Here is a 27,570-nt window from a genome sequence, read left to right on the forward strand (position 1 = left end):
CCAGGGCACGGGTAATAAACCCCAGGATCGAGAAAAAGTACAAACCCGCACCTGGGGACCCCACGTACATTAGAAGCCAGTTGCCTCTGGACTCCATTGTAGTTGCCAATGCTCGCAAACGGGCACACTCGCAGACAACTGGTGATGCTCCTCCCCCGGACAAAGAGTCCAAGGTTCTAGAGACCTCCGGCAAAAGGATTGCAGCCCAGGCAGCAAACATATGGCGCATTGCCAATACACAGGCGCTCCTAGCTCGCTACGACCGCTCACACTATGACACGTTAGAGACCCTACTCCAACACCTACCAGACGAGTACAAAGAGGCAGCGGAGCTCCTCATCAGGGAGGGACAACTTCTCACAAACGCATCCATCAAGTGTGCACTGGATGCCGCAGACACTGCTGCAAGGGCAATAAACACCAGCGTCCTGCTACGACGACACGCCTGGTTACGAATCTCCGGATTCAAACCTGAGGTCCAAAATAACATCCTCAATCAGCCGGTCAACCCCGACTACTTATTCGGACCGGAGGTTGACACCACCTTAGAAAAGATTAAAAAAAGACACTGACACTGCGAAGTCAATGGGGGCTCTGCAAACGCAGACATTTCGTAGTGGCTCCTTTCGTCGCCCCGGAAATAGAGGTGCAGGTAGAGGACAGGGGGCACAGCAAACCTACAATAAAGGGGGCACACAGAGTTCCTACGATAAAAACACCCGAGGTGGATATCGTGGCTCCAGCACCAAGGGCAGAGGACGTGGTTACGGCAATACCAGGTCCTCCCCCAAGAACAAACAGTGACGCCCTCTCCCTTCCCCCCGACCACATAACACCTGTCGGGGGAAGGCTCCAGCGGTTCCTGTCCACGTGGAATTCCATCACCACGGACAGGTGGGTCAAAGATGTTATCCAACACGGTTACTGTCTCGAATTAACCTCCACTCCACCCACCATACCGCCAAAGCACCGTCCTATGTCCTCAGAGCACTTAGCGTTATTACAGCAGGAAGTGCTAAGTATGCTGCAAAAAGGCGCAATAGAGGTCGTGCCCGTCCACCAGCAGGGAACAGGGGTGTACTCTCTGTACTTCTTAATACCAAAAAAGGACGGGTCACTCAGACCTATTCTAGACCTGAGACCCCTCAACCACTACATTCTCTCAGAGCATTTTCACATGCTCACCCTACAACAGGTTCTCCCGCTCCTCAGACAGGGAGACTTCCTAGCCAAGCTAGACCTCAAAGATGCGTATTTCCACATACCCATACACCCGTCACACAGAAAATATCTCCGGTTCACCATTCAGGGGCAGCACTACCAATTCAAAGTCCTTCCCTTCAGAGTGACAACAGCACCCAGAGTTTTCACAAAGTGCCTAGCTACTGTGGCTGCACATCTACGGAGGCAACACATTCATGTCTACCCTTACCTGGACGACTGGCTTGTTCAGGCAAAGTCAGCCCAGCTATGTGCCAGCCACATGTCCCGCACCATTCACCTTCTTCACAGTCTGGGATTCTCACTAAATTACCCCAAATCACATCTCCAACCCGCACACGTACAACAGTACCTAGGTGCGACCATAGACACTCTGGCAGCCACAGCTCAGCCAAATTTAGTGAGGATCAACAGCATGCAAACGCTGATTTCCAAGTTCAAACCCCAACACTCCCTTCCTGCGCGAGTGTTCATGCAGTTGATAGGCATGATGGCCTCCTGCATTTTCATAGTCCCACACGCGAGACTACATATGCGCCCGCTTCAGGAGTGCTTAGCACGTCAATGGAATCAGGCTCACGGGCAATTAAAAGACCTAGTGTTGGTGAGCGGTCGGGCGTACAACTCTCTGCATTGGTGGAATCCACAAAACCTTTGCAAGGGCCTACCGTTCCACGAACCTGTTCCACAAATAATACTGACAGCGGACGCGTCTCTCCAGGGATGGGGAGCTCATGTACTCAATTACACAGTGCAGGGACTATGGACAATACAACAAAAGAAGATGCACATCAACATTCTGGAACTGATGGCAATCTTCCTAGCCATGAAGGCATTCAAAGTACACTTGTGCAACAAAGTCGTGTTGATCCGGACGGACAACATGACTGCCATGTACTACATACAGAAGCAGGGAGGAACGCACTCTCCACAGTTGTCTCATCTGGCTCAGAGCATGTGGAAGTGGGCCATTCAGAGGAACATATTCCTCATGGCGTAACACCTCCCAGGCAAGGACAACCAGATGGCGGATCTGCTCAGCAGACACAGCCACCAGATGCACGAGTGGGAGCTACACCCGTCAGTACTCCAACCGTACTTCCAACAGTGGGGTCATCCAGAGATAGACCTATTCGCCACAAGGGAAAACGCAAAATGCCAAAGCTTTGCCGCCAGGTTCCTACATCCACAGTCGCAGGGCAATGCGATATGGATGAACTGGTCCGGCAGATTTGCGTAGGCTTTTCCCCCAGCGCCGTTGATACCGCTGGTGGCACGCAAACTGCGACAACACTCACTGACACTCATCCTGGTTGCTCCAACATGGGCACGCCAGCCATGGTACACCACCTTTCTGGAACTTTCCGTGGTGCCGCATCAAAGGCTGCGGATCAAACCCGCGCATTTGACGCAGAACCATGGAGACATTCAGCACCCAGATCCGCAACAGCTGAACCTGGCGATATGGCTCCTGAAGTCCTAGAGTTTGGCTACCTAAACCTGCCACCTGACTGTATGGAGATCATTAAGGAAGCTAGGAGACCCACTACCAGAGCCTGCTATGCAGCCAAATGGAAAAGGTTTGTCATTTATTGCAATAACAATGACATTAACCCGCTAGACGCATCCATTCAAAACATAATCTGTTACCTCTTACACCTATACTGATGCAATCTGGCATACACCTCAATACGTATCCACTTAACCGCAATAGCAGCCTATCTCCAGAACAGGCAGCACCTCTCTTTATTCAGAGTGCCTGCCATCAAAGCCTTCTTGGAGGGACTTAAACGAGTAATTCCCCCAAGACACCCACCAGCACCAGTGTGGAACCTCAACTTGGTCCTCACCCGACTGATGGGTCCACCCTTCGAACCTCTCCACTCATGTGAGATTCAATTCCTCACCTGGAAAGTAGCTTTCCTAGTAGCAATCACTTCGTTAAGAAGAGTTAGTGAAATCCAGGCACTAACCATTCAAGAGCCATTCATACAGGTTCACGCAAACAGGGTCGTACTACGTACCAACCCCAAATTCATGACTAAAGTAATATCGCAGTTCCACATGAATCAAACAATTGAACTGCCTGTTTTCTTTCAGAATCCACAAAATGTCGCTGAAAGAATGCTCCATACACTAGACGTCAAAAGAGCCCTCATGTACTATATAGACAGAACCAAAAACTTTAGGAAGACAAAACAACTTTTCGTTGCCTTTCCCCCACAACACAAAGGCAACGCCATCTCCAAAGCAGGTATAGCCAGATGGATCGTTAAAGGTATTCAAATTTGCTATCAAAAGGCTAAACGCACATTAACGATTCCCCCACGGGCCCACTCAACATGTAAGTTAGGGGCCTCCATGGCTTTCCTGGGAAACACTCCTTTACATGATATATGTAGAGCAGCCACATGGTCCTCTATACATACATTTACCAAACACTATTGTGTAGATGTACACTCAAAACAGCAGGCAGCAGTAGGACAGGCTGTTCTCAAAACTCTTTTTCAGACCGCTGCAGCTGGCACTGGTGGCCGCCGCTAATGGGAGGTACTGCTATGTATTCTATGCACAGATATGAATTCAGCAGCCCACATGCCTCGAACTGAATATGCTACTTACCAGTATGCATCTGTGCTTGGCATGTAGGGCTGCTGACATTCATATCGCCCACCCTCCTCCCCGGCGCCTGTAGCAGCTGCAGCTCTCAGAATTACTGTATAGCATGGTCATCACTTTCTGTATCTACTCCATCACTGCCACAATGGCGAAAAACAATCTGAGGATGGAGAGGATGCCCATTCGCACTGTAGTCCAGGGGAGGAGTCACCTATCTCAGGATACTTCGAAGACTCTTCCAGGACAACAACGTGCAAACATCCGGACCCAACACTAGGCGGCGATCTATGCACAGATATGAATGTCAGCAGCCCTACATGCCAAGAACAGATGCATACTGGTAAGTAGCATATTCAATACAAGGTTTCCATAAATCTTAAAAGGCGACCATTCTTGTATAGTTTCTTTGTAAACAGCAACTGTATATAATAATACGCGCTGGGCAATGGTTCGCTCTTTCAGCTTGTCGACTGCATTTCGACCCTCTATCAGTACGGGGTCTCCTCAGGACTAGTGATGCAGGGACATCTGGATTGCTTAATGCGCAGCCTTGTGAACTAGTGATGTGCCACAAGTGAGAAGTGAAAGGGTATTACTCACAAGAGGACCCGTCCGGGTACTCAGTGTGAGGAAAGGCTGGCAGTCAAGGGTACGGTTTGGCCGACCGGCTCTTTACATCAACTCGCTATAGCCATAGCGGTATGGTTAATCCTTGGTAAGTTCTGGAAACAGTGACAATGCACTGTCGGTCTGGATGATATTCCGTGCGCGATGAATCACAGCATCTGTATTCCCAAGCTGCGTGAGTCGGCTTCAAGGACGGTACAATGACGGTCATTGTTGGCGAGTAGTAAGTTGGGGAATTAATTCCCCTTCAATACTGAGGGTCCCTGAGGGCCAAAAAGCCCACCAGGTACCTCCAGTATGCGCCAGGGAGCTGTGTTGCAGAGATGGTCTAGGCCGTGCCGCTTTTTACACCTCTCTGCAACAGCGCTTACTGGAGGTACCTAGTGGGCTAGTTTGACCCTAGGGACTCTCAGGATTCAAGGTGACTTCATCCCCCAATTTAAAACGGGCACAGGTCATGTTTGCACACGTCACCTCAGGCATCCCCCCTCCCTTCACCAGTGTGCAAAAGCGCCCTGTGGTGCATTTTAAGAGGTAGTTTTAATCCCCCTACCCTATTATGTACTAGGGTCTTACAGAGGAGGACATGGTAATCGCAGGGGTACTGCAACGCATAGTGTTCCCTAGTGTATGTAGGTGTTTTCAATGTATTCCAAGTGTCTTTTAACATAGCACTGGCTCTAGGACTGGTTAGTCAGACAGTTACCACCAGTACCCATCTGGAAAAGTTGAGGGTACAGGATGATTTTGCAACAAGGCTTCTTTCTGCTCCTCTGTTTCTTCTTTCTGCATGTTTTCCTTCTTCCTGCACTTTTCTTCGTCTTTGAGGACTTCTGTTGCTTCTTTCTGGATTCCTTTTTTTCCTTTCTGTGCGTTTTTGCTTCTTACTTCACATGTCCTACCTCTGTAGGCATAGTTAGAAACTAGCATTTAAAAAACCTTTGAAATTCACTGAAAAAACCATAGGTTTCAGGCACGTTATAGTTAGCTGGACATTTCACTAGTACAAAACCATTGAAATTCCCCCGTTATAGTTAGTTCAGCTAACTAGAACTTGCGCGCCCGCAATGCACTGCCGATGACGTCACATATTACATTACTCATGACATGGTCAGTGACATCACTCATGAGATCACTGATGACATCTCAAATGACATCACTGATGACATCATCCTTGTGATAGAGGGACATACATCCTCTCACCCTAATAGAACCTCAGATACACACATTCAAAAATAGAAAGTACATTTTTCAAAACAATGGACATACCAATACCAGTTACAACAACTTATTCAGTAATTCCAAGATCTACATACACATCCACCAAAACCAATTTTTAGTTGGGAGATTAGGTTCTTTTGAATCCTGAGGGCCCAACTAGCCCACTAGGTACCTCCGGTAAGTGCCACAGAGCTGCGTTGCAGAGAGGTGTAAAAAGTGACACGGCCTGGACCACCTCTCTGCAACGCAGCTCAGTGGCGCTTACTGGAAGCACCTGGTGGGCTAGTTAGCCCCAAGGGGCCCTCAGGATTGAAGGGGAATTACTTCCCAAACTTAAAACGTGCCATAGGGCGTGTTTGCACATGTCACCTCAGGCCCCGTCCCCTCCCTTCCCCACTGTGTAAACACGCCCTGTGGCCGTTTTTTAAGTTGGGAAATTAAGTCCCCTTGAATCCTGAGGATCCCTGGGGGCAAAATAGCCCACTAGGTACGCCCAGTAAGCGCCATTGCAGAGAGGTGTAAAAAGGGGCACGGCCTGCACCACCTCTCTGCAACGCAGAGCAGTGGCGCTTACTGGAAGCACCTGGTGGGCTAGTTGGCCCCCAGGGTCCCTCAGGATTGAAAGGGTATTATTTCCCCAAATTAAAACACGCCATAGGGCGTGTTTGCACACGTCACCTCAGGCCCCGTACCGTCCCTTCACCACTGTGTAAACATGCCCTGTGGCCGTTCTAAGTTGAGAGATTAAGTCCCCTTGAATCCTAAGGGTCCCTAGGGTCAAACTAGCCCACTAGGTACCTCCAGTAAGCGCCACAGAGCTGCGTTGCATAGAGGTGTAAAAAGTGGCGTGGCCTCAGAACACCTGTCTGCAACGCAGCTCCCTGGCGCATACTTATACTTAAGATACCTGTTGGGCTAGTTGGCCCTCAGGGACCCTCAGTATTGAAGGGGAATTAATTCCCCAACTTACAACTGGCCAGGGGGCGTGTTTGCAAAGTGCTGCAAGGATTGGGCGCGGCCTCCGGCGCGATGCCGGTCTTTTATTTATTTTATTTTTTTTAAGAAGGAGGGCTGTGTGTCCCCCCTTTTTCTAATTTACTGGCCCTGGGGACCCCATCCCCCAGGGCCTGCACCCGAATTTTTTTTGTTGAAAAAATTTATTTGGCCCTCCCAAGGCCTTAATCTGCCCCGGGAACCCCAACCCCAGGGTCATGGCCTTTTTTTAAAATTTATTCTTTAGGAGGGGGCTGCGTTGCACCCATCCTCAGGCCACTTATGGCCCCGGGGACCCCATCCCCCGGGGCCGGCCTTTGTTTTTTATTTTTTTTAAAAATATATATTTATAGAAAAACCTAGGACATACTGGACAAACCGTATGTACCCATCACCATGACGATTTGCGTGATATTCATTAAAAGGCGACTATGCATAGAATGAATCCACATGGAATGTATTTACACCGCTAGTGAAGTTCTGACGTGTCTGACGCCCTACCGTGCCTAATCCCGGCGCCCCCGACTGTGGGTACTCTCCAAGTAGACACCCTTGTCGTTAATTTATACAAACATGGGTAGCTATTGACGGGCACATTTAATATACACGCACACCAAGCCATTCAAAGGGGATTCGACAAAAATTCGACCAAACTATGCAAGAAACCCCCCTCACGGTTAATAAAACACACATCCACCACCGGATGTGTAATACTTTTTATTTTACTCTCTGGAAAGGAGACGAACCTCACTTGAGAGTCACAGCGTGCTCCTGGCCGAGCCCAATGCTGTGTTACACCCACCTGTGCCCGCCGAGTGCCTCACACCTCTATGTTGTATTCCACCAGCTAGTGCATATGCTATGACACTCTCTAGCCCATGTGCACTGTAACACCACCCCGTGATTATGTCATGCCACACTTGCCTTCGCATGGGTTATATTGCCCCATCTAACGTGCCTTCCTATGTTGTAACACACAATGCTATGCCATACATATTACAATCTGGGATCCATATCTTTGTCACAGTGCATATGCAACGTTACACTCCCCAGCACATATTTTATATTACAACTTTAGAGACTAGTTAGGTTACACAACACTGCCCTGTGCATATTACACTCCAAGGCACACATCGCATAGCACGCGCTAGTGCCTGTGCTATCTCGCGCTCTCCAATGAATCTGTCATTGCGCACAATGTATTCCATATTATATTTCACGCCCCAGTTCATCTTATATCACACTTTCTGGTGCATAGTTTATACCATATACTATATCTAGTTTTCATTTTCAATCGTGCTCTCAGGACTATGTTCTATATAACACTGTGTCCACCTACCCTTTTCACGGGCATTACATTTTCCGATGGGGGGGGGGGTGGAGGGTCAGGGAGTGTTTCTGCCAAGTAAGCCCAGAGTCACAGTCACAAACGTCCTCTTCTTCCTGAATAAAAGTGAGATTATGCTGCATACTTGTTCATATTTTAAGTAGTTCGCACAGACACACATTTTAAAAACAATAAAGTTCCTAATACCCACCTTCTCTGAACAGTTAGCTTGCTGCCCCATCCACCTCCTCCCTATCCTCTGCTGTCTGAATCCATGGACTAGCCTCCTCCCTCCTGCCATGCATGGTCTGATGTGCTGCCACTGCCCTCCATTTAGCATGATGTACCAGTCCACTCCTCCTGCCCTCCATTGCCCCATTCTATGGCCCATCATTGACCTCCTGCTTAGCCTCTGTGCTTAGCTTGCTGCCCCTATTCTCCTTCCCTCCGATGTCTTTGTGCATGCCCCTGCTCCATCCTTTTTGCCCACCATGTTCCATGGACCTGCCACTCCTATCTACTCTGAGTGTTCTGTTGAGCTGCCACTCCCCTCCTAGCATTGTCAGATGACTGTAACCTGTCCCTGCCACCTCCACCCTGCCTGTCCACATGCCATGCCCCTATCCCCTTCCTCCTGTCCTCCATGGTCCATTTTACTGCCACACCCTTCTGCCCTCCCTGGTCTGTTGTGCTGCAATTGCTCCTCCTGCCTTCCCCGCACGGTCTATTGTGAGGCCCCTTCCCCTGAACTCTCTTGTCTGTGCCCAGGTCCTGACCCTACCTTCTATCCTCCATGGTCCTTTGTGCATGCCCCTGCACCCTCCTTCTTGCCCATCATAGCCATTGTGCTGCCACTAACCCTCCCGTTTGCCATGCATGGTCTTCTGTGCTGCTATGGCCCCTCCCACCTTCCCTGTGTGGTTAGCTAGCTGCCCCTGACCCCCTCCCACCTTCCCTCCATGGTCTGTGTGTATGCCATCATAGTCTCATTGTTGCTCTCCATGGTGTCTTGTTTCTAGTGCCCATCCTGCCTGACCTCCATGGTCATCTTGCTGCTCCTTCCCTGCCCCCTTGCCCCCAGCCCTCTGTTTCCATGTGCAGACCCCTATTCCCTCCCTCCTGGCTCGTCTGTTCCATTGTAATGTCCCTGATCTGTCCCTCCTGCCCTTTATGGTCTGTTATGCTGCAGCTTTCTCTCCTGTCTGTCCATTATGGTCAGCTAGCTACCATTGCCTCTTTCCCCTCTGTTCTCTGTTGTCCATGTGCATGGTCCTGTCCCCTCCCTATTACTTTCTATGGATTGTTGTGCTGCACTCCCGTTCCGCATGTGCTGTTTGGTGTATTGTGCTGCTGCAAACCCTGATGCCTGCCCTGTAGGGTCTGTTTGGTGCACCTCTCCATGTCCCTTCTGTCCTCTGTTATCCGAGTTCATGTCCCTACCCCAATTCCTCCTGCCTACCATGATCCAATGTACCATACTTGCAAACATTTTGAACTTGGTAAGAGGGAGATTTTGAAAAAAAACTGGGGTATTGATTTTCCCCTTTAAGTTGCATTGAAAAAGAGGAGATTGTAGACAGATCAAATAAAGCCCATTTGAGCTTAAAGACATTGGACGTTTCCTGGCTGAAACGGGTCTGTTGGCCTGTATGGTTGTACTACCACTGCCTCTTCCTTCTGCCCACAATGGTCTATTATATTGCCACAGCCTCTCTTGCCAGTCCTGTATTGTTGGTTTGTTGCCCCTGCCCCCCCTTTCCACTGCCCTCCATAGTCTGTTGTGCTGCCACTGCCCTTCCTGCCTGCCCAGTGTGCTCAAATTGTTGCATCTACACTCTCCTACCTGCCTTAAATTTTCAGAATCCGTGCCCCTGGCCTCTGCCTCTCAACAGTATCCCAATGAACAACTAGATTGCTAACATTCTATATTTATTACGAAAGTGTGGAACTCCGGACGTCATCTTGATGTAATCAAAACTGTAATACCTAGAGTATTTCCTTTAGAAATTACATATATAAGAGGGTCTTATTTGCATCAAAATTATGGTCAGTGCTCTTAAACTAAAATGAGGACATATTTTCTGAGTTTTCAAATAGCGACAAAGAACTTTTAAATTATTTGTAATCTTTGTTTTTTTTATCCAGTTGACCACTTGATTAAATGTTGCACCTAGGGGAGAGGATGTGGTGTTACTTCCAGAGCTGCAGACTTTGCAACTGGGGAACCAGGTTGGAGTTTCTGCTTCAGCTCAACATTCTGTGATTCTGGTCTAATCACTTAATCTCCCCATGTCTACAACAAAATGAATTTGGTCTTGTGTGATGTAACCAATGCTCATGTAAAGCACTCCAATACCTGACAAGTCTGCACTATATAAAACTGCAAATACACAAAAAATAAGGGTTTTGCACACTTCTGTCATTGGGTTACATGTGGGCTACATCTGGGTGAGATTTGTGCTGCATTTGGGCTCTTTTGTCTCTGGTGGCCATCTTGGGAGATTTATTTATGATGAAGTTTCCTAATTTCCTCATTTACTGCAGTCTCATCAGTAGGAAATGCTTTCAGTTTTTTACTTTGATTCCATCAAGAAGGTATTCAGATATGTGTCACATTTGCCATAAATTCTGAATGTTAGCACTCTAGTTGCTCATTAGATCACTGTAGTAAAACTACTGCTCACCACGGAAGTCTGCTGCTGGGATTCAAAGTGCATGTTTCAGTCTGCATGTCAGAATTTTTTCATGAAATAGAGGATTTGAGAAGTCAAAATGTGCCCTCATTTTTCTTTCTGCAGCACTAATCATAATTTCGATGGCAAAATGAACCCTCTCATTTTGTTCCTTTGTAAATTAAATGTTTTAAGTGTTACCACTTTATTCCAATCAAGATGGCTTCAGGTGTGCCATACTTTTGTCATAAGTAAGACTGTTAGCGCTCTAGTTGTTCGTTAGAACACTCTGGGAAGCCGCGGAAAAGTTTTTCCGAAGAAAACTGTGGTCAGCGTTCCGGGAGGGACTTGTATGTCCTCGCTGACGTCACGTATGTGGACGACAGGGCGGGGTCGTGTGGCACCAACCCCCGACGCGCAGAGGTGCTGCTGCAAAGAATTTTCCGGATCCAGTCTGACACCTGGAGATATTCTAAGTTAAGGAATTTGCTAGATATAGCGTCTCTACCAGATACATCGTTACCGAAGGTAAGTAACTTGCACTTCAAGTGACAAAGCCTGCCTGGAAGATGGTTTATGTAAGTAATTCTCTAAAACATTTACTTCAGAGCTAATTTCAATTTAAAAAACATATTTGATACAATTTTGGTGGGGGTGTGAATGTCCCCTCCATTAAAGAATGTTGTTTCTAAGACAGTTGGAAATTACTAATTTTGCACTTTAGGCTGCTCATCTGAAACTTTAATCTATATATGAAACTATTAGCCTTATATTCAATCAGTGTATTAAAATGCTGGTCTTGTCATTGATTTGTGAGAATTGGCTACTAGCTAAAACCCATTATCTAATTGAACCGCTAGCTGTTGGTCAGAAAGTGAGATACTCAACATTAGGTTTTAAGACTTTTGGAAGGCATTTGATTGGTCAGAGCGAAGATTTTTGCATACCACTCTGGATAAATTAAACATTGTACTCCAATTTACCATGTAAGTTATAGTAATATACAAAGGTTCCATAGCAGCTGTGATAATCAGTGGAGACCTAGCTAGAGAAGCCTGCATTACCAGGCAAACACAGCAAGGCGATCTGATGTGCCCTTTATTTGTAATCTTTATAGAATAGATTACTGTGGCAATCTAATGAAATTAGGGGGTGCAGATCCATTATGCCAAGATACAGATGTTCCAACAAGAGACTGAATACATATTTATCCTTTAGTTCTGTCTAGTCTTATACAGTGCCCATTATGATTTTCCAAAATCCAATTTCCTTTGATATCAGGAATTTGACTAAAATGAAAATTTACAGTGGAAGGGGTAGACTTCTCAATTAACCTCTGAATCACATTCATAGGATGTCTGTGCCAAGTTGGGAGGATGTGCCTCCATAATTAGTTTCTTTTTTTCACTAATCTGGCCTCATTTAATGCAGGCGTAGATTTTGTTAATAGGATTGGGCCCTATTTTCATAATAATCTCAATAATTGTTTCTCAGTTTCATTGCCATATGTATCTGCTGGTTTTATGGTCCTGGTTTTGGAACTCTTATGTGTTATGTTAGATCAATTTATAACGTGAGCAGATACTCAGCAGAGTGTCCCGGCGCGAACTAAGAAAAGGAGCCACAGGCCAGAACATTATTCAAAGAGAAGGGTTTTAAACTTTTTTTTAAAGATCACAAAATCTTGAGTGCTCCGTAGCGCCACGGGTAAAGCATTCCAAGCCAGTGCAGCCTTGCGCACAAAGGAACTCCCGCCTAGCCTCTGGCGTTTAAATCTAGGCGTCCGCATCAAAAATTGGGAGGAGGACCGCAGCTGTCTCGCAGGAATATAGAAAGCGAGCCAGAATTTTAAATTTATACGAGACTCCACCAGGAGCCAGTGCAGAGAGCGCAAATGAGCCCGCACACTACACCTGTGAAATACGCCCAGCAGGAGTCTGGCGGCCGAATTTTGGATGACCTCCTCAGAGCTTTCAAAATACCAAAGCACGTCCCAGCCAGCTTTTTAACCTGGGTAGAGAAGGACAAGTTCTCATTATACCAGATCCCCACATTTTTTGCGGCAATACCCATTGCTTTGGGCAAGGGAAAGCCAGGGGGCCATAACCTCTCTCGAAAGTTATCTGGAAAGACATCATACAAGAGCACCTCTGATTTCTCCTAGTTACATTTAAGCTGTGCCTGAGGCAGCCAACCAAAAACCGAAGAGACAGTATTGAGCCGCCAAAACTGAATCATCATCCCTACCCCAAGAAAACAGAAGCTGAGTATCATCCGCATAGGCCTTCACCTTAGCCCCAAGAGACTCCGCTAAATAAATCAGCGGAGTAACATAGATGTTGAAAAAGAGGGGGCTCAGAGATGACCCCTGTGGGACACCCGTAGCAACACGCTGCGACGCCGAGACACTAGGAGGGAGCCAGATCTGCAGTGAGTGGTCTTCCAGAAAAGATTCAATCCAGTGCCAAACTGAGCCAGAAATCCCAATCTCTGAGAGGCGATCCAGAAGCAAAGAGTGTGGCACCGTGTCGATTGCAGCGGAGAGATCCAGCATTACCAATGCTGCTCTCCCGCCGGCATCCAAACACTCACGAATTGCCTCCGTCACCTCAAGCAGGGCAGACTCGGTGCTGAACAAGGCACGAAATCCCGATTGGGCCGGATGTAACAGACCCAACGCCTCAACAAAATTAGTCAGTTGCTTGGTGACAATCTTCTCGCGTAGCGGGCGAGAAACTAGACAGAGAAGCCGTGGATGCCAAAATGCAAGAGGTAAAACTGGCTTGTATAGTGCAGATCTTGTCCAAAAAAAACTTTGCAAGAGTATTACACCAAGTCTCCGATGCATCAAACACAGCCTTGCTTACATTGAAACAAATGTGTTTTTGCTGATCCGCCATGTTATCTAGTCCATCTTCTAGCAAATGTTCAAAAGCAGGAATTTCTATCTGAATTGAACATTTATGCCTGTGGTATGTGGATTGGGAGGAATTTTGGAACTTGCTAAGAAATGAGTTCTTACATGAAGCAAGTGCATTACACTCCTATCTTCTTATGACCTCGCAGAAGGTTCCGCTTAGGTATAATTTTATATGTGACCAGGATCTTCTGCTCTCACCCAGAAGGTACAAGGAGGGGGATGGTTCATCTTCCCGTTGATGTGAAAAGCTGGTTTGCAACCTCCGCAGATAAACTTGTGCAAGACAGTGGTTTCAGGTGAATTACTTTCCATTTGGACGCAGCATACGTGTGCTCAGTCCTTGTTATAGGTGCAAGATCCACAAATCATTTGAAGAGTACTTTGCCTCTTCCTCAAACTATTATTAGAAGAAACAAAATAATTCCCTTGTTCAAGATCATAGAACTCTCCTGCCCATTTACTGGGAAACACTCAATTGTTGCTCATCCTGTGGTGTGGAGGGGGGTGTTACCCAGGACCCTTCGATCTTATTCTTCATTAGGAAGGGATTAATGCTCTTTCCCAATGTGTTTTTAAAAAAAAATCAAATGTAAAACCTTTTTTCTATCAACCTAAACCTAGTGTCAAAAGGGTTGTTCGAATTACATAAGCTGTTGGCCTTTGATCCAGGTGAACTTTAAATATGTTTTTGATCCCTGTTTTTTGCTTCATTGGCATTCTGCTGGATACAAGCTTAACACCCTCTGAATATACTAATGGCTCTTCAGGACCAGTCTTTTTCCACTGGATGTTGTAAGCAAGGCTTGGTTCGGTGCATACTAGTAGTATAGCCCCCTATGTCCGGTTTGACTTTTTGATAAGACTTAGGATGCAAGCTACCCAACACCCCATAGCTGTAAATTTGAGGTAGGACAAAGATCCTTAATCTCTGCAGGTTCCAGTTTAGGACTCTTACTACTGTTGTGGCGTGGATGTTGAGCTTGCGGTTGAAATTCTGGCAGACCGGTTTGTATCACAGTAGACTTTCTTGGCTACATTTATGTGAGCCACTTTGTGCTGCATGACCTGCATTATGTAAGGGAAGTAGATGAGACATCACCTTTCTGGACTTCTTCCTGACTCTGAAAGTTTTGTTTTCTTCCTGAAAGAGACTAGTCCTTATCCAGTAACACCCATTTGCAGAAGCCTCAGTGTGCCAAGCATCTAGTTGGCAATGGTCTACAGTATTAATGTAATTCCAGAGGAGGGTTCTGTAGCTCTGTCTGGTGGGGGTTTACCTCCTTTTATTTAGTTGTGAGGAATCCCCTTGATGGATCTGTTACCTTTGTTGAGAATGAGACTTGCCCCAAGGTTTCTTGTACAAGGGTTGATCACCATGATCTCCAGGCTTTCTAAGCAGCAATGACCTTCAGCTCTATACACACATACCATTTGTTTACGGATTGTGCTCATCCGATTCTTTCCAGCTTGTGAACCAATTTGTTCTGATTGTCTAAATCTGTTTCGTTCGTTTTGCTATTAGAATCTCCTTTACTTCAGCCAGTGCCCCCTTCTTCTTTTGAGAGAGTACCTTCTCTTCAACTCCTCCTTTCAGTCACTCAGGGTAACTGGCAGTGCCTGAAGAGCTGATGCATGATCATCTGAGAAACGCGGCATAACAAGTGGGCCCTCTTCTGTTGCAGATTGCTGAAGAGAAATGACTCACTTTGCTGCTCTTTAAACAATGTCTGTTCAATAATGTTAAATCTGTCCAATGATAGAGGTAAGTTTCTGATAAATACCAATATATAAGTATCTGGGCCTCATACAAGTCATACGTTTTTATGGTTTTGATGCTGTATAGTTTTTTCGTATATTTTACGTTACTTGTGAAGTTTCGCTCTGTATTGGGAGGCAACCGGGACCCCACACCACCAGAAGGCTTGGTCTCTGCAGTGCCAGCGGGGGACTGCGCAGAATTATAAGTAAGGCTCCCTGTTTTCCATTTTTACTGATAAATTCGGACAGTCATTTCTTTTCTTGTCTGTATTTATTTTTAAATGTGGATAAAAAACGGAAATGTGATTATTTTTTGAGTGATTCTAAATGCAGTCGGTTATGAATGCCAGGCCAATAGCTGTGCATATTGACAGGTAAGGGGTTAAAAACATTTTTAGTAAAGAGGCTTAAACAGTAGAATATATGCACAGCATTAATACTAAAGTGTTCATGTTTTCATATTAGTTAATTGATTTATCATCTGTAGATGTTCACATCATTGAAAGCTGTCAGGTGTTCCAGCATGAATGTACATTTATCGGTTACATAAATGTGGAAATATACTAAATTCAACTTCAGTTTTTCACAAAACCCAAAATAAATATGGAAAAATACAGATAACATTAGCAAAAAATAATAATGGATAAATACAGACGGAAATGTCAAACAAATACCATAAAACTGGTAGCCCAAATTATAATCCTCCTGTTGACTGATTTTTCTAAATTACCACCATTTGTTCTTTGACAGCATTCTACACTGTATAACCTACTCTATCATTTAAAACAAGTCAGGCTTGGCCTTCTTTTACAATTGTTGAGCTCCCCGACAGACACCGGTGTGGAGATGACAAGAATATTATGTTCTCTTGACAGCAATTTCTCTCCTGTCCTGTATGCATCTTTTTTTTCTGCAAGTTCTGTGAAGTTCTTAAGGAGAGGTTTTCAAAACCAATTTTACAAACATTGGGGCTAATGTAATTAGTGAACCTATTGGTATGGAATTCTCCCTTGATTAGCTTTGCAACCTCTGAATTTATTGTGACCGCATTTAAAATGAAAGGAAAATTGGGAAAGCAAAAAAGTATATGAATTTCGGTGTGCATAATTAATTGCAGTGTCTTTCATCCTGATGTAGTGTGTTAATTGTCTTTTTAAACATTTTAGGTTAATGATGGGTGGGTGGGTGGGTGTGTGTGTCATACGAGATGTGTTTAGAAGTCAAATGATATTGTGGTTTGTTTAACTTAACCCTTCAGTGCCCCGCCCTTTCCCCCTCCTGTGCCGGGCGTTGTATTAGCGGGCGGGGTCCATGACGAGATAGTCTCGTCATGGGCACAGCGCAACCGCGCTCCATGACGAGACTATCTCGTCATGGGCATAGAAGAGGTTAAAGGTTTTTCACCAAAGTAAATTATTAAAATTGAATTCTCAAAGGAATCCAGCATGCCTTCTGGAAATCTGTTTGTCACAGAGGCCTAGTTGACTGGTCCGAAGCTCTCCAATCACCACATGAAGCTGCAATATCCATTCTCTTCATTTTATTCAATTTAAATACCTGCATCAGGTATATTACACCCAATATAGATTGTCATGTAGGGCTGATCGCCTCTCCTCAGTGCCTTCGTTGTCATTCAGAGGATGGCACCTTCTTCCACACAATCTGTGTGTAGCTATATCCCGTTTTGCAAGGGCGAGGCCCAAGAATTACAAATGTCATTTATAATGTGTGCCCCCAATTTCGTCTGAACAATATAAAAGTGTGAGTTTGGGAGATCTGGGAACATCCCATGCTAGTACTGCAGAGAGTCTTTGAAGCACCCCCGCCAAAAGCGTACAAGAGTAGGACACGTCCAGATTCGGTGTAATATACCTGATGCAGGTATTTAAATTGAATATAACGAAGAGAATGGATATCGCAGCTTCACGTGGTGATTGGAGAGCTTCGGACCAGTCATCTGATATAGGTCCTTTATCTGTGTCCCAGGAAGCTCGCAGAGTGGCAAGAGTTGTGGGGCTATTAGTCACTAGGGTTTGATAAATTTGGGGCATTTTATGGTCCCCTAGGTCTCCCATTAGGAGCTTACCCTCTAGTGGGCTGAACTCAGGCAGGGCGGTTAGGTCCTTAATGTAAGAGTGTAAAGCATGCCATAGTTGTAAGTATTTCTGGAACTGGGAGTGGGGCATGGAGAACTCTTTTTGAAGGTCCTCAAACGACTTTAGGGTATGGCCCTTCAAGACATCTCCTAAGGTAGAGGTTCCGATGTGATCCCAGGCGCAGAATCCTTGAAGGTCAGCTACCTCTGGAAGTAGGCGATTTCCCCACACTAGGGTATTGCGTGTATGACGCCCACACCAGCCTATACGTCGAAGCGTCTGCCGCCAAGTCATGATCACTACCGGTGTTGCGGGGGGAGGCCCTTAGGTGCTGATCTGCTGTACAGGAGTGGGTATAGGAATGGTTCTCCCATAATCTACTGATAGATCTTATATGCGGGGTCGTCCCTAGAACCATACCACAATTCATTCAGCATCTTAACTTAGCTGCTGCATAATAGCAATGTATGTCCATGGTGGCGATGTTGCCGCAGTAGGTAGATTGCACACGTGCGTAGGGCGACCCTTGACACACACACACACACACACACACACACACACACACACACACACACACACACACACACACACACACACACACACACACACACACACACACACACACACACACACACACACACACACACAGACACACAGACACACAGACACACAGACACACAGACACACAGACACACAGACACACAGACACACAGACACACAGACACACAGACACACAGACACACAGACACACAGACACACAGACACACAGACACACAGACACACAGACACACAGACAGACACACAGACACACACACACACAGAGACACACACACACACACACACACAGACACACACACAGACACACACACAGACACACACACAGACACACACACAGACACACACACAGACACACACACAGACACACACACAGACACAGACACACACACACACACAGACACAGACACACACACAGACACAGACACAGACACACACACAGACACACACACAGACACACACACAGACACACACACAGACACACAGACACACACACACACACACAGACACACACACAGACACACACACAGACACACACACAGACACACACACAGACACACACACAGACACACACACAGACACACACAGACACACACACACACAGACACACACACAGACACACACACAGACACACACACACACACACACACACACAGACACACACAGACACACACAGACACACACAGACACACACACAGACACACACACAGACAGACACACAGACACACACACACACACACACACACACACACACAGACACACACACACAGACACAGACACACACACACAGACACACACACACACAGACACACACACACACAGACACACACACACACAGACACACACACACACAGACACACAGACACACACACAGACACACACACACACACACACACACACACACACACACACACACACACACACACACACACAGACACAGACACAGACACACACACACACACACACACACACACACACACACACACACACATCCATTTGACGGAACCTGGACATAGGAATCGGGTAATGGTGAGATTGTAGTTGGTAAAGTAATATCGGTAATGAGACCATCTTGAATATGGCCAACCTGCCATAAAGTGAGATGGGGAGAGAAGCCCATGTCTTCATCTCAGCTTTAACCTTAGCGGATGTTACTTCCAGGTTTTCCCCCAGGAGAGTGTTTGGCTATCTGATACATAAATGCCGAGGTAGGTGAAGCCTTATGTTGCAAGCGTCAGACCTGTGGCCCATCTCCCGCTCCCAAGCGACCCTCTAAGTGGTCAAATGTGAGACTTGGTAGGGTTCATGTAGAGGCCAGATGTTTCACCAAAGATGCGCATGACCTGGAGTATTTGGGGCCCTGTTCGGTGGGGATCGCTCAGGAAGAATAGGATATCATCTGCATATAATGCTATATGGTACGATATGTCCAGAGTCCACTCGAAACCAGCAATAAAGTGTGTCATGTCGTACCCAGACTGCAAGTGGCTCGATGGCAAGAGCAAATAGCAGAGGAGAAAGGGGGCACCCCTGACGGGTGCGCTGGTAAATAGGAAAGTGGGCCGATGTATTTCAGGCCACCTGCAGAGATGCCGTAAGATTTGTATAAAATAGTCTAAACAATGCAATGAAGCAGGGACCCATGTCTACTAGGAGTAAGGCAGCCGGCAATCAATGGCAGCGATGGCGTTTTGTAGTCTCCGGATATTGTCGGGTCGATCTTTGCAGCATGAAGATGTGGGATCAATCTGTTTGCCAGCACTTTGGCTAAAAGCTTAGTTTCAGTACTTACCAACGATGTTGGCCTATAGGATGAACAGAGGTCCGGGGGGGTGTCCTGGTTTAAGAAAGAACACAATTTCCGCATGTCTCCAGTCAGTTGGCAGGGTTTTCTTTTGGATGGCTTTGTCAACGGTAGCGAGATAGTGTGGCCCCAATATTGGGCAAATGCTTTAAAAACTCACTAGGGAATCCGTTCGGGCCCGATTTGTGGGAAGCGATCCCAGACATGACAGATTAATTCTTCATGGGAGATAGGATCATCAAGGAAGTCACGTGCGGCATCGGATAATGCCCTAGGCGGAATATCTTTAAAAAAATCCTCTATCTGGGATTCTGATATGACCTCATGCTTAGTGTACGGAGAATGATAACATTCAGCAAAGGTTTTGGCAAGAAGTGTAGGGTTAGATATAGTCTTCCCTGTAGATAATGTAATAATGGGTATTTCTGTCTGTTTGAGAGTGTACTGACGGTCTGTGCAATAGTTTCCCGCCCCAGTAGTCCCCCCACTGGTAGATCCTACTTTGCGTGGCCTGCCATGTGTGTTAGGCATTGTCAAGAAGGATGCTCTGATATCTTTTCTGCAGAGCCGTGAGTTGTCTGCAAGCGCTGTTACCGTTGGGCGCTTGTGCATGCCTCTCCGATATGAGTATCTGGGCTTTGAGTTGGATTAGGGTTGGTTTCTTCTGAAGTCAGGTGGCCGTGCATTGACTAATATCGAACCCGCGGATGTTGGGTTTCATGGCCTCTTATAGTGTAGAGGCAGAGTGCGCCGATTCTGCATTTATTGAAAAGTATTCTAGCAAGGCTGCATGAAGATTTGTTTTAAAGTCTGGGTTGTGGAGGTGCCACAACGACATCCGCCAATGAAATGCGGATCACCCGGAGCCAATTTGTACTGGGGAGTGATCTGACTGGCCTCTGGGCAGAATTGCTGTCGCAACCACTCTGGGCATGTGAGCTCTGGCAATGAAGATATAGTCCAGTCTAGAGAAAGACTTGTGTACCGTTGAAAAATACGTGTAACTGGTGTCGGTGGGGTGAAAAGTCCTCCATGATTCTTCCCATCACAGTGTCTGTACTAGGGGCCCCAGTCGAGACTCCCTGGGTGTGTGATGTGTCGCTGTGGGGCGACATCTATCCTGGACAGGGTCTAAGACCTTTCAGTCCCCTCCCACCAGAAACAATACGTCTGATAATGAACCCCAAGTGTTGATGAGGCGCTCTATAAATGCCTAACTGAGGGGTGGAGGGGCGTATATGCTGCTGATCACTAAGGGTTCCCCCCAGATAGTACCAAGTATAAGCAGGTATCGACCCATCGTGTCGTCCCATGAATGCATATGTGTATACAGAATTATTTGGTGAATTAATATGGCTACCCCCCAGAATCCTCTCTCAAACACTGATTGAAAAACATGTGTGAAACCATAGTTAGCAAGGCATGGGGTGCGGGCCCCCAGTAGGTGAGTTTCTTGCAAAAGCAGGATATCTGCCCCTTAACGCATCGCATATTTAAGGATTGCACCCGCTTGATCTTGTCAAGGAGGCCCAGGACATTCCATGAGACTATTTTCATTGCTCCTGGTTGAGCTGAATTATTTAGGCGTGACATCATTGGATGAGATTTGAGAGTTAAATACAAATGTGGGGCACGTACCAATAGTGAATTACCTACTGTAGGCGCGTAGAACCGCTATCACAAACCAGTATTGTACCTGTAACACCCTCCCCCACCAGTGCCCGTCCCAATACCTCAAAGAACACTGACGTATCTGTCGCGGAAGGTATACAGATCTGATCCCAACCGGGGATGAGGGCTGAAACAGTCCAAAAGTTCCCCCAGGGTCCCATTCCTATTAAATGTCCCTGGGACCTGAATTGTAGAATGGCTTCTATGTAGAAGCCCTTGTTGCTGATACATGATCCATTAGGTAAGTGATTCTCTGCATTGTTGACCATGTGGGTCCAGGGACAGAGCTGTTATAGTTTACGAATCCACCTTCTGGCTGTCAAGTTTTGTTCCCACAGGAGTGCCAGGATGATCTTTACCCATGTCGCCGCTTGTCCTCAGGAGTTTTATTCTGCTGTAGACGTGGGTCTCCGGATGACGAATCAGTCCCTCGCTGCGGCTTTGTGCGGTCTCTGAGTGACGTTCATCTGTCCTTTGAAAGATCTCCTCCGGGGTATCAAAGAACAATGTGCTATTTTTATAGCTGGCTTTGAGGCGGGCCGGAAAGAGCCACATATAGGACATTTGCAGTTCATGGAGGTGCGCTTTGGCAGCAGTAAATTACTGTTACTGTTGATGTACCAGTTTGGTATAGTCTGGAAAAATCATTATCGGGTAGGACTTTAAGCCTAGGGACTTTAGAACACTGGCTTGTCTCAGGATCATGTCGTGGTAGCTGAGGATCCTTGTGATTACAGGGTGGGGCGAGCACCTGGCGGCGGCTTGGCCGCAAGTGCGCAGTGAGCACGCTCCAGAACAAAGCAATAGGACAAGGCATCGTCTGAGATCCAGGATTCGAGCCATTGTTCTAGAAACGCGCACATGTCCGAGCCTTCACACCCCTCAGGAAAACCCACGAAACGCAAGTTCTTGCGGCGGGGCTCTCCCTTCTGCATCTTCAGCATGTGTGGCTAACCCTCAAGTGAGTTCCTCTAGGGTACAGACTTTGCCTTCTAGTGTAGCACTAGCATCCTCTGCTCCAGATATTCTTTTTTCAGCCTGCGACACCTGCTCTACTGCGTTGCGTAGGTCATGCTGCCGTAGCATGACATCATCTTCGACCTCGCCGTTTTTTGCGTCCAAAGTGTCCCTTGCTTGAGTAATCGCCGTAAGAAGCGCCGCATTATCTGGTGTGGCGGTGGGGGTGTCACCAGGGGCAGTACGACTGGTGGCCCCACCAGTATATTTGTCCGTCGTGCTATGTTTCGTTGCATGGTCAGAGGCTTGTCCTTTAGACACGGTGGCTGTGGAGGGGTTATCAGGAGGCTTGTTTCCGGTCCAGGGAAGACCTGGCGTGGCAGTTCGGACAGGACTGTTCTCATGAGGCACAGGGTCAAGACTGATTTGCATATAGCTGTTTCTGAACTGGGGTGGCGAAGTGAGCTAAAGAACGATGATGGACTCAACCCAGATCTGTGACTGGGGGTGAGTGAATTTCTGAAAAGTTTCAGCGCTCCGTCCATCCTCTCCTTGTGTTTTTGTTATCAGGCATGGGCTGTTTAGGCATTGTGATGCAGAATGTAGGATGTTGGGGTCTCGAACCTTTTCGGGAGGAAGAGTGCGCTTCAGGGGCTGGTCCGCACCGGGGCCTGGCCCAGCCGCTTCCACAAGCAGGACCTCGCCCCGACCCCAAGAGGATGCCTCCCTCTGGTCACAGTCTCCGCTGTACTTGACCCAAGCAGCTGCTACTAGGCCTCGCCAGCCCTTCACTGGGTCAAGTTACCCCCACTCAAATGGTACAGTTAGTCGTGGCTCCAGCCAGTTAGTGGCTTGTTTTCACAGGGACACTCGCGGCCTATGTCCTCTGCCCCTCATGTTGCCCATATGGAATGCTGTCAGCTGCCCAGCTCAAAGAAGCACTTGGGGGCTATCCCTCATGTGCCACCATGCCCTTCAATCAAAACGACGTCATGGGCGCTCTGCGCCTGGGGCCACTCTGCTCCTCACCTGCTCTGCCACAAGGTATGTGGCCGCTTGCGCCTGGACCACATCTCCGATTCGCAGCCAGTAGGCCGCCGGGCAGCAGTGGATCCGTGGCCTCCGGCAGCCCCCCAGCCCTGAGACACGGGCAGGGCCTCCACTCACCGCTGCGGCCGCCAGGAACAGGCTCAGCTGGCAGGGCACCCTCCCTTAGGAAATGAGGAGGCTCCTTCGGTCTGTCAACACCGGAGCAGGCGGCGGTTAGGGTAGCAGCTGCCACCCAGCTCTGCAGCTCACGAGCGTCAGTGCATCGTTACAGGATCGATGTAGGCCGCACCCACCACCTCGTCGTCGGGTCACTCAAGCTCAGCGTTGCTGTGGGAAGTTTCTGTTCCAGGGGCCCGGGTCACGTCCCGGGTTAACAGGCGGCAGCGCAGATGTAAATTAGGCCGGCGATGGCTCAGGGTTTACCGGCAGGATAAAGTGGGATTGTGGCGGGGCTACGGGAGCTGGGCTAAGACGCGTCCGCCATGATGGACCGCTTGGCCACGCCCCCTTGATTTACTTTTTGAGAAATTGCTAGTCTCCATTCGGAACATAATTTTCCTGGTGGAGAAACATCATTTTTTTTTTTTTTTTTTTTTACAGTTTTATTTAGTGCGAAGGTATCGGAGCGCTTTACATAGCACCAGTTCCGTTACATGAGGAAACATTCCTTTTTGTTAGGCACCAGGAGATTAAGTGATTTTCCCAGAATCACAGGCTGTTCCGCATCATTGCCGAGACTCTAACCCGGTTCCCCAGATTCGAGTTCGACCGCCCTAGCCGTTAGGCCAACTTCTCTCCCAATCTTCATCCGCACTCTTTTTAGACAGCATTCTTCCTCTTCCACCCCCCCCGATTCTGAAATTGATTTATTCCTGTCATTGACAGTTGATTTGCATCACTTTTCTTGGTGGTAAGCTGCATCATTTGTTTGCCCGTGGACCTATTTTGCTACTTTTTACTTATACCCATGCCGAGACTCCTGCAATCTGATCCTGTGAGTAAATTTTCAAACTTAAAATTAGACTGTCCTAATGTGAGCAAGTCATTTAGGAGTGCAAAATAATGAGTTGCTGCATTTGTGCATCCGAGTCATACTATGAATCAGATTCTTATTGCAGAAATGCACTTACAAAAATTGTACAGGGGTTTTTTCCCTCACAGGCAGTATAATGTCTTTTGTTTTGTTTTTACAGCACAAGATCAGAATGACTTGTTAATACTGGATTCAGATGAAGAAGGTCCATCTCCCAGCAATTCTGAAGTAACTTTGGAAAGTGGAGCTCTTAAAAGAAAATTGGAAGATGAAGATGCTTTAGATACCAAAAGAATGCGCACGGAGCTGGCAAATACAGATGATGAGGATATTATAGAATTAGATTGAACAAAAATGCTGTTTTGGGAAACATAATATTTTCTAGTGAATTATGTGAATGTTGCTTGGGTGTGTTAAATGTCCAGAATAAAACTGACATTTGCGTTCACAGATCTTCGCCACTGGTTTAGATGATGCACCTGCAATAGATATTAATGCAACACATGCATTCATCTGGAGTGGGACCTCTTTTTTGCAGTACACATTGAATGTTACAAGTAGTTTAAGGCTTGTTAATTTATTAGACAAGTGTTTGAAATTCTACCATGGACTACAAAGGGAATCTTCTCTTTGTAATTTTCTTTTGAAAACCATGTAGTTATAAGTTCTGTGGTATGTCAAGCCTTCCTGTATTTATAGGCCTTAGATAGTTTGTGGCTAGAAAGAAGCTCTAATGAGCTATGACCGAACAGTTTTACACACCCTCAACTAATTTGAAATGGGAAGGGTTTCCACAAGAAAAATGTGCTTTGTTTAAATTCTTTAAACATCAGGTAGCACTTTGTACATTACTGTAAAGCAATGTTCATTTTTCCAATATTTTCTGCTTGTACTGCCCGGCATGCCATTGTAAGAGGCACATTTGTGTAATGCTACATTTTCCGGTTATTTATACTTGGTGTTTTATAAAACTCAAATGTTGCTACTACTATACTGTACCTCAACTGGACCAAATAAATGACATCTGAAAGATTTGTTATATTTGCCTACATGTGGTGTTTATGCATTTTAGGGTACGTTCAAGGTTAGGCACATTTAACTAATATTTGCGTTTTAAATACATTTAAAGGATTGCTCACCGTTAAAAATAAGTTTGCCTATGTTGAGATCAATTAACTACTTGTTTCTTACTTCCTGCCCTCAACACACACTTATGTTCTCCAACTGAACCCCAATTTTTATTTTCTTGATCAGATTTCATAGTTAATGATGCACTGCAGGAGAATTGCGTAGTCAAAGCTCTTCATCTACCCTTTCCTCCTGTGAAGCAATGGGTAACATACCATCCTATTTATTAAACACTTTTTTCAATGTTGCACACTACCCGATGACTGCAATGGGACCTGAGTGTCTGTGTTAAAGTTATTAAATGTTTCCCCTTTTTTGTGTGTTTCTTTCCCCTTATGTAATGACTCCACCCAAAGTCACTGTTTTATGTTTATTTAGCTGAATTACGAGCTATGCACAGCTTATTATGGCTATTTTTAAACTGTTCTGGCATGTGTTTCCTGATGTGCTTCTCACCCACAAGACAACCCAACCATCTTGAGGCCTTATGTGACCTAAAACAGTCCACTTCTGTAACGCAGAAAACACCACCCAATCATTACATGAACACAATTTGCCCCTAGAGAGAGACCACAACATTGAATGGCGCACACTGCCCAGCAGGGTCTTGTGGCACTGAAACTTTAAACACTTCCGATGTGTATCAGCTGTGCCTCCTCTAACACCCAAGAGCACTCTCTAATCAACAATATTTGGTACATAATAGTTTTTTTAAATTCCAACTGTAAATTGTTTTTCTCCAGCATTGGATATTATATAGATTTTCAGGCTTGAATTATCCCTGTCGTCTAGCTGGGAGTCTCGCTGCAATTGTAGTAAGCAGTAGAATGCTAAACTTTGCTTGGAAATGCTTACAACTGCCACAGTATTAGTCTGTACTCATTACTCGAAAAGAATCAAACTTCAGCCAATCAGGAAACAGTTCAGAGTACACCGTTCTCGGCGGCCACCATACGTCCAACTTTTTACTGCATCTCATGTAAAGGGAGTAACCCTCAGCTCTGCTCAGTTCTTGTCTCAGAAAGACATTTTGTAAAACTTTTGACTTAAGATACTCTGCTCCAGACAACATCAAACTGCAACATTATTTTGGTGTTTATTTGTTCAAAAAAAGTCAAATATTGCCCCATTTCCACCCCCCCCCCCCCCCCCCCCCCAAAAAGTCTCTTCATACCTTGTGGCTCTATAGGTTAATTATGGCTGCATTAAGACGATCCCTACAAGAACTTGCCTCTACTACAATTATCCAAAATAACTGTCCTGCTCTATTTTTCCAGCTAAAACTCTGCAAGAGTAGATTGTCAATTTGGCTTCAGAAACTAATGGCCAAGGATACCCCCTCTTCGGATGATTAGCGGGAAAGTACATCAAAATCTTTTTATAAGACCCACAACAGAGAATGTCCTTTGGAGAGAGATGCATCTGAAGAACCTCTGAAAATGGTACACAGACAACATGAAAGAAGGCCTTCAGGGGAGCGATGTCCCTTCTCAGATTTCATGGAACATCATAACCAGAAAGAATCCCTCTCAAGGCCAGAAAGACTTAGATCTGAGCCTTCAACACCTTTTTTCAGGGTACTGGCTCATGACCGTTATAAATCTGAAACCAAGAAATGCTTCAAAGGAAACGTTATCAACGAAGAAACTGACAAAACATACGTTTTGTACTCATTGGACAACTGCCTGAATGACTTCCTCAGTGACGACTACCATGCAGCATCATCACCAACGACAACATCTGCGATGACACCATTAAAGATACCAGCAGCATCTTTCCCATAGGAAAAACTGACAAGACAGTCGACTGACTACTCAAGCAATTCAATGTGATTTTAATCTCTGACCACGTAATCCCTGGATTTACTACCTGTACACACTTCACCCAGCAAAGTTTCCCCATTACTACCACAACACCT

At 46.3% G+C, this 27,570-nt stretch overlaps 1 protein-coding gene across 1 annotated transcript in view; it reads left to right on the plus strand.

Moving 5' to 3' along the window:
* UBA2 (ubiquitin like modifier activating enzyme 2) overlaps positions 1 to 25,563 on the plus strand; it is a 146,517-nt gene extending 120,954 nt beyond the window's left edge. The window contains exon 17 of the mRNA XM_085639365.1: positions 24,685 to 25,563. Within this exon, the coding sequence (XP_085495491.1) occupies positions 24,685 to 24,872 (188 nt within the window). The 3' untranslated portion in view covers positions 24,873 to 25,563. The remainder of the gene's footprint in view (positions 1 to 24,684) is intronic.
* The last annotated feature ends 2,007 nt before the right edge of the window (positions 25,564 to 27,570 follow it).

Source organism: Triturus cristatus, chromosome 12, assembly GCF_964204655.1.
Source record: "Triturus cristatus chromosome 12, aTriCri1.1, whole genome shotgun sequence".
NCBI lineage: Eukaryota > Metazoa > Chordata > Amphibia > Caudata > Salamandridae > Triturus > Triturus cristatus.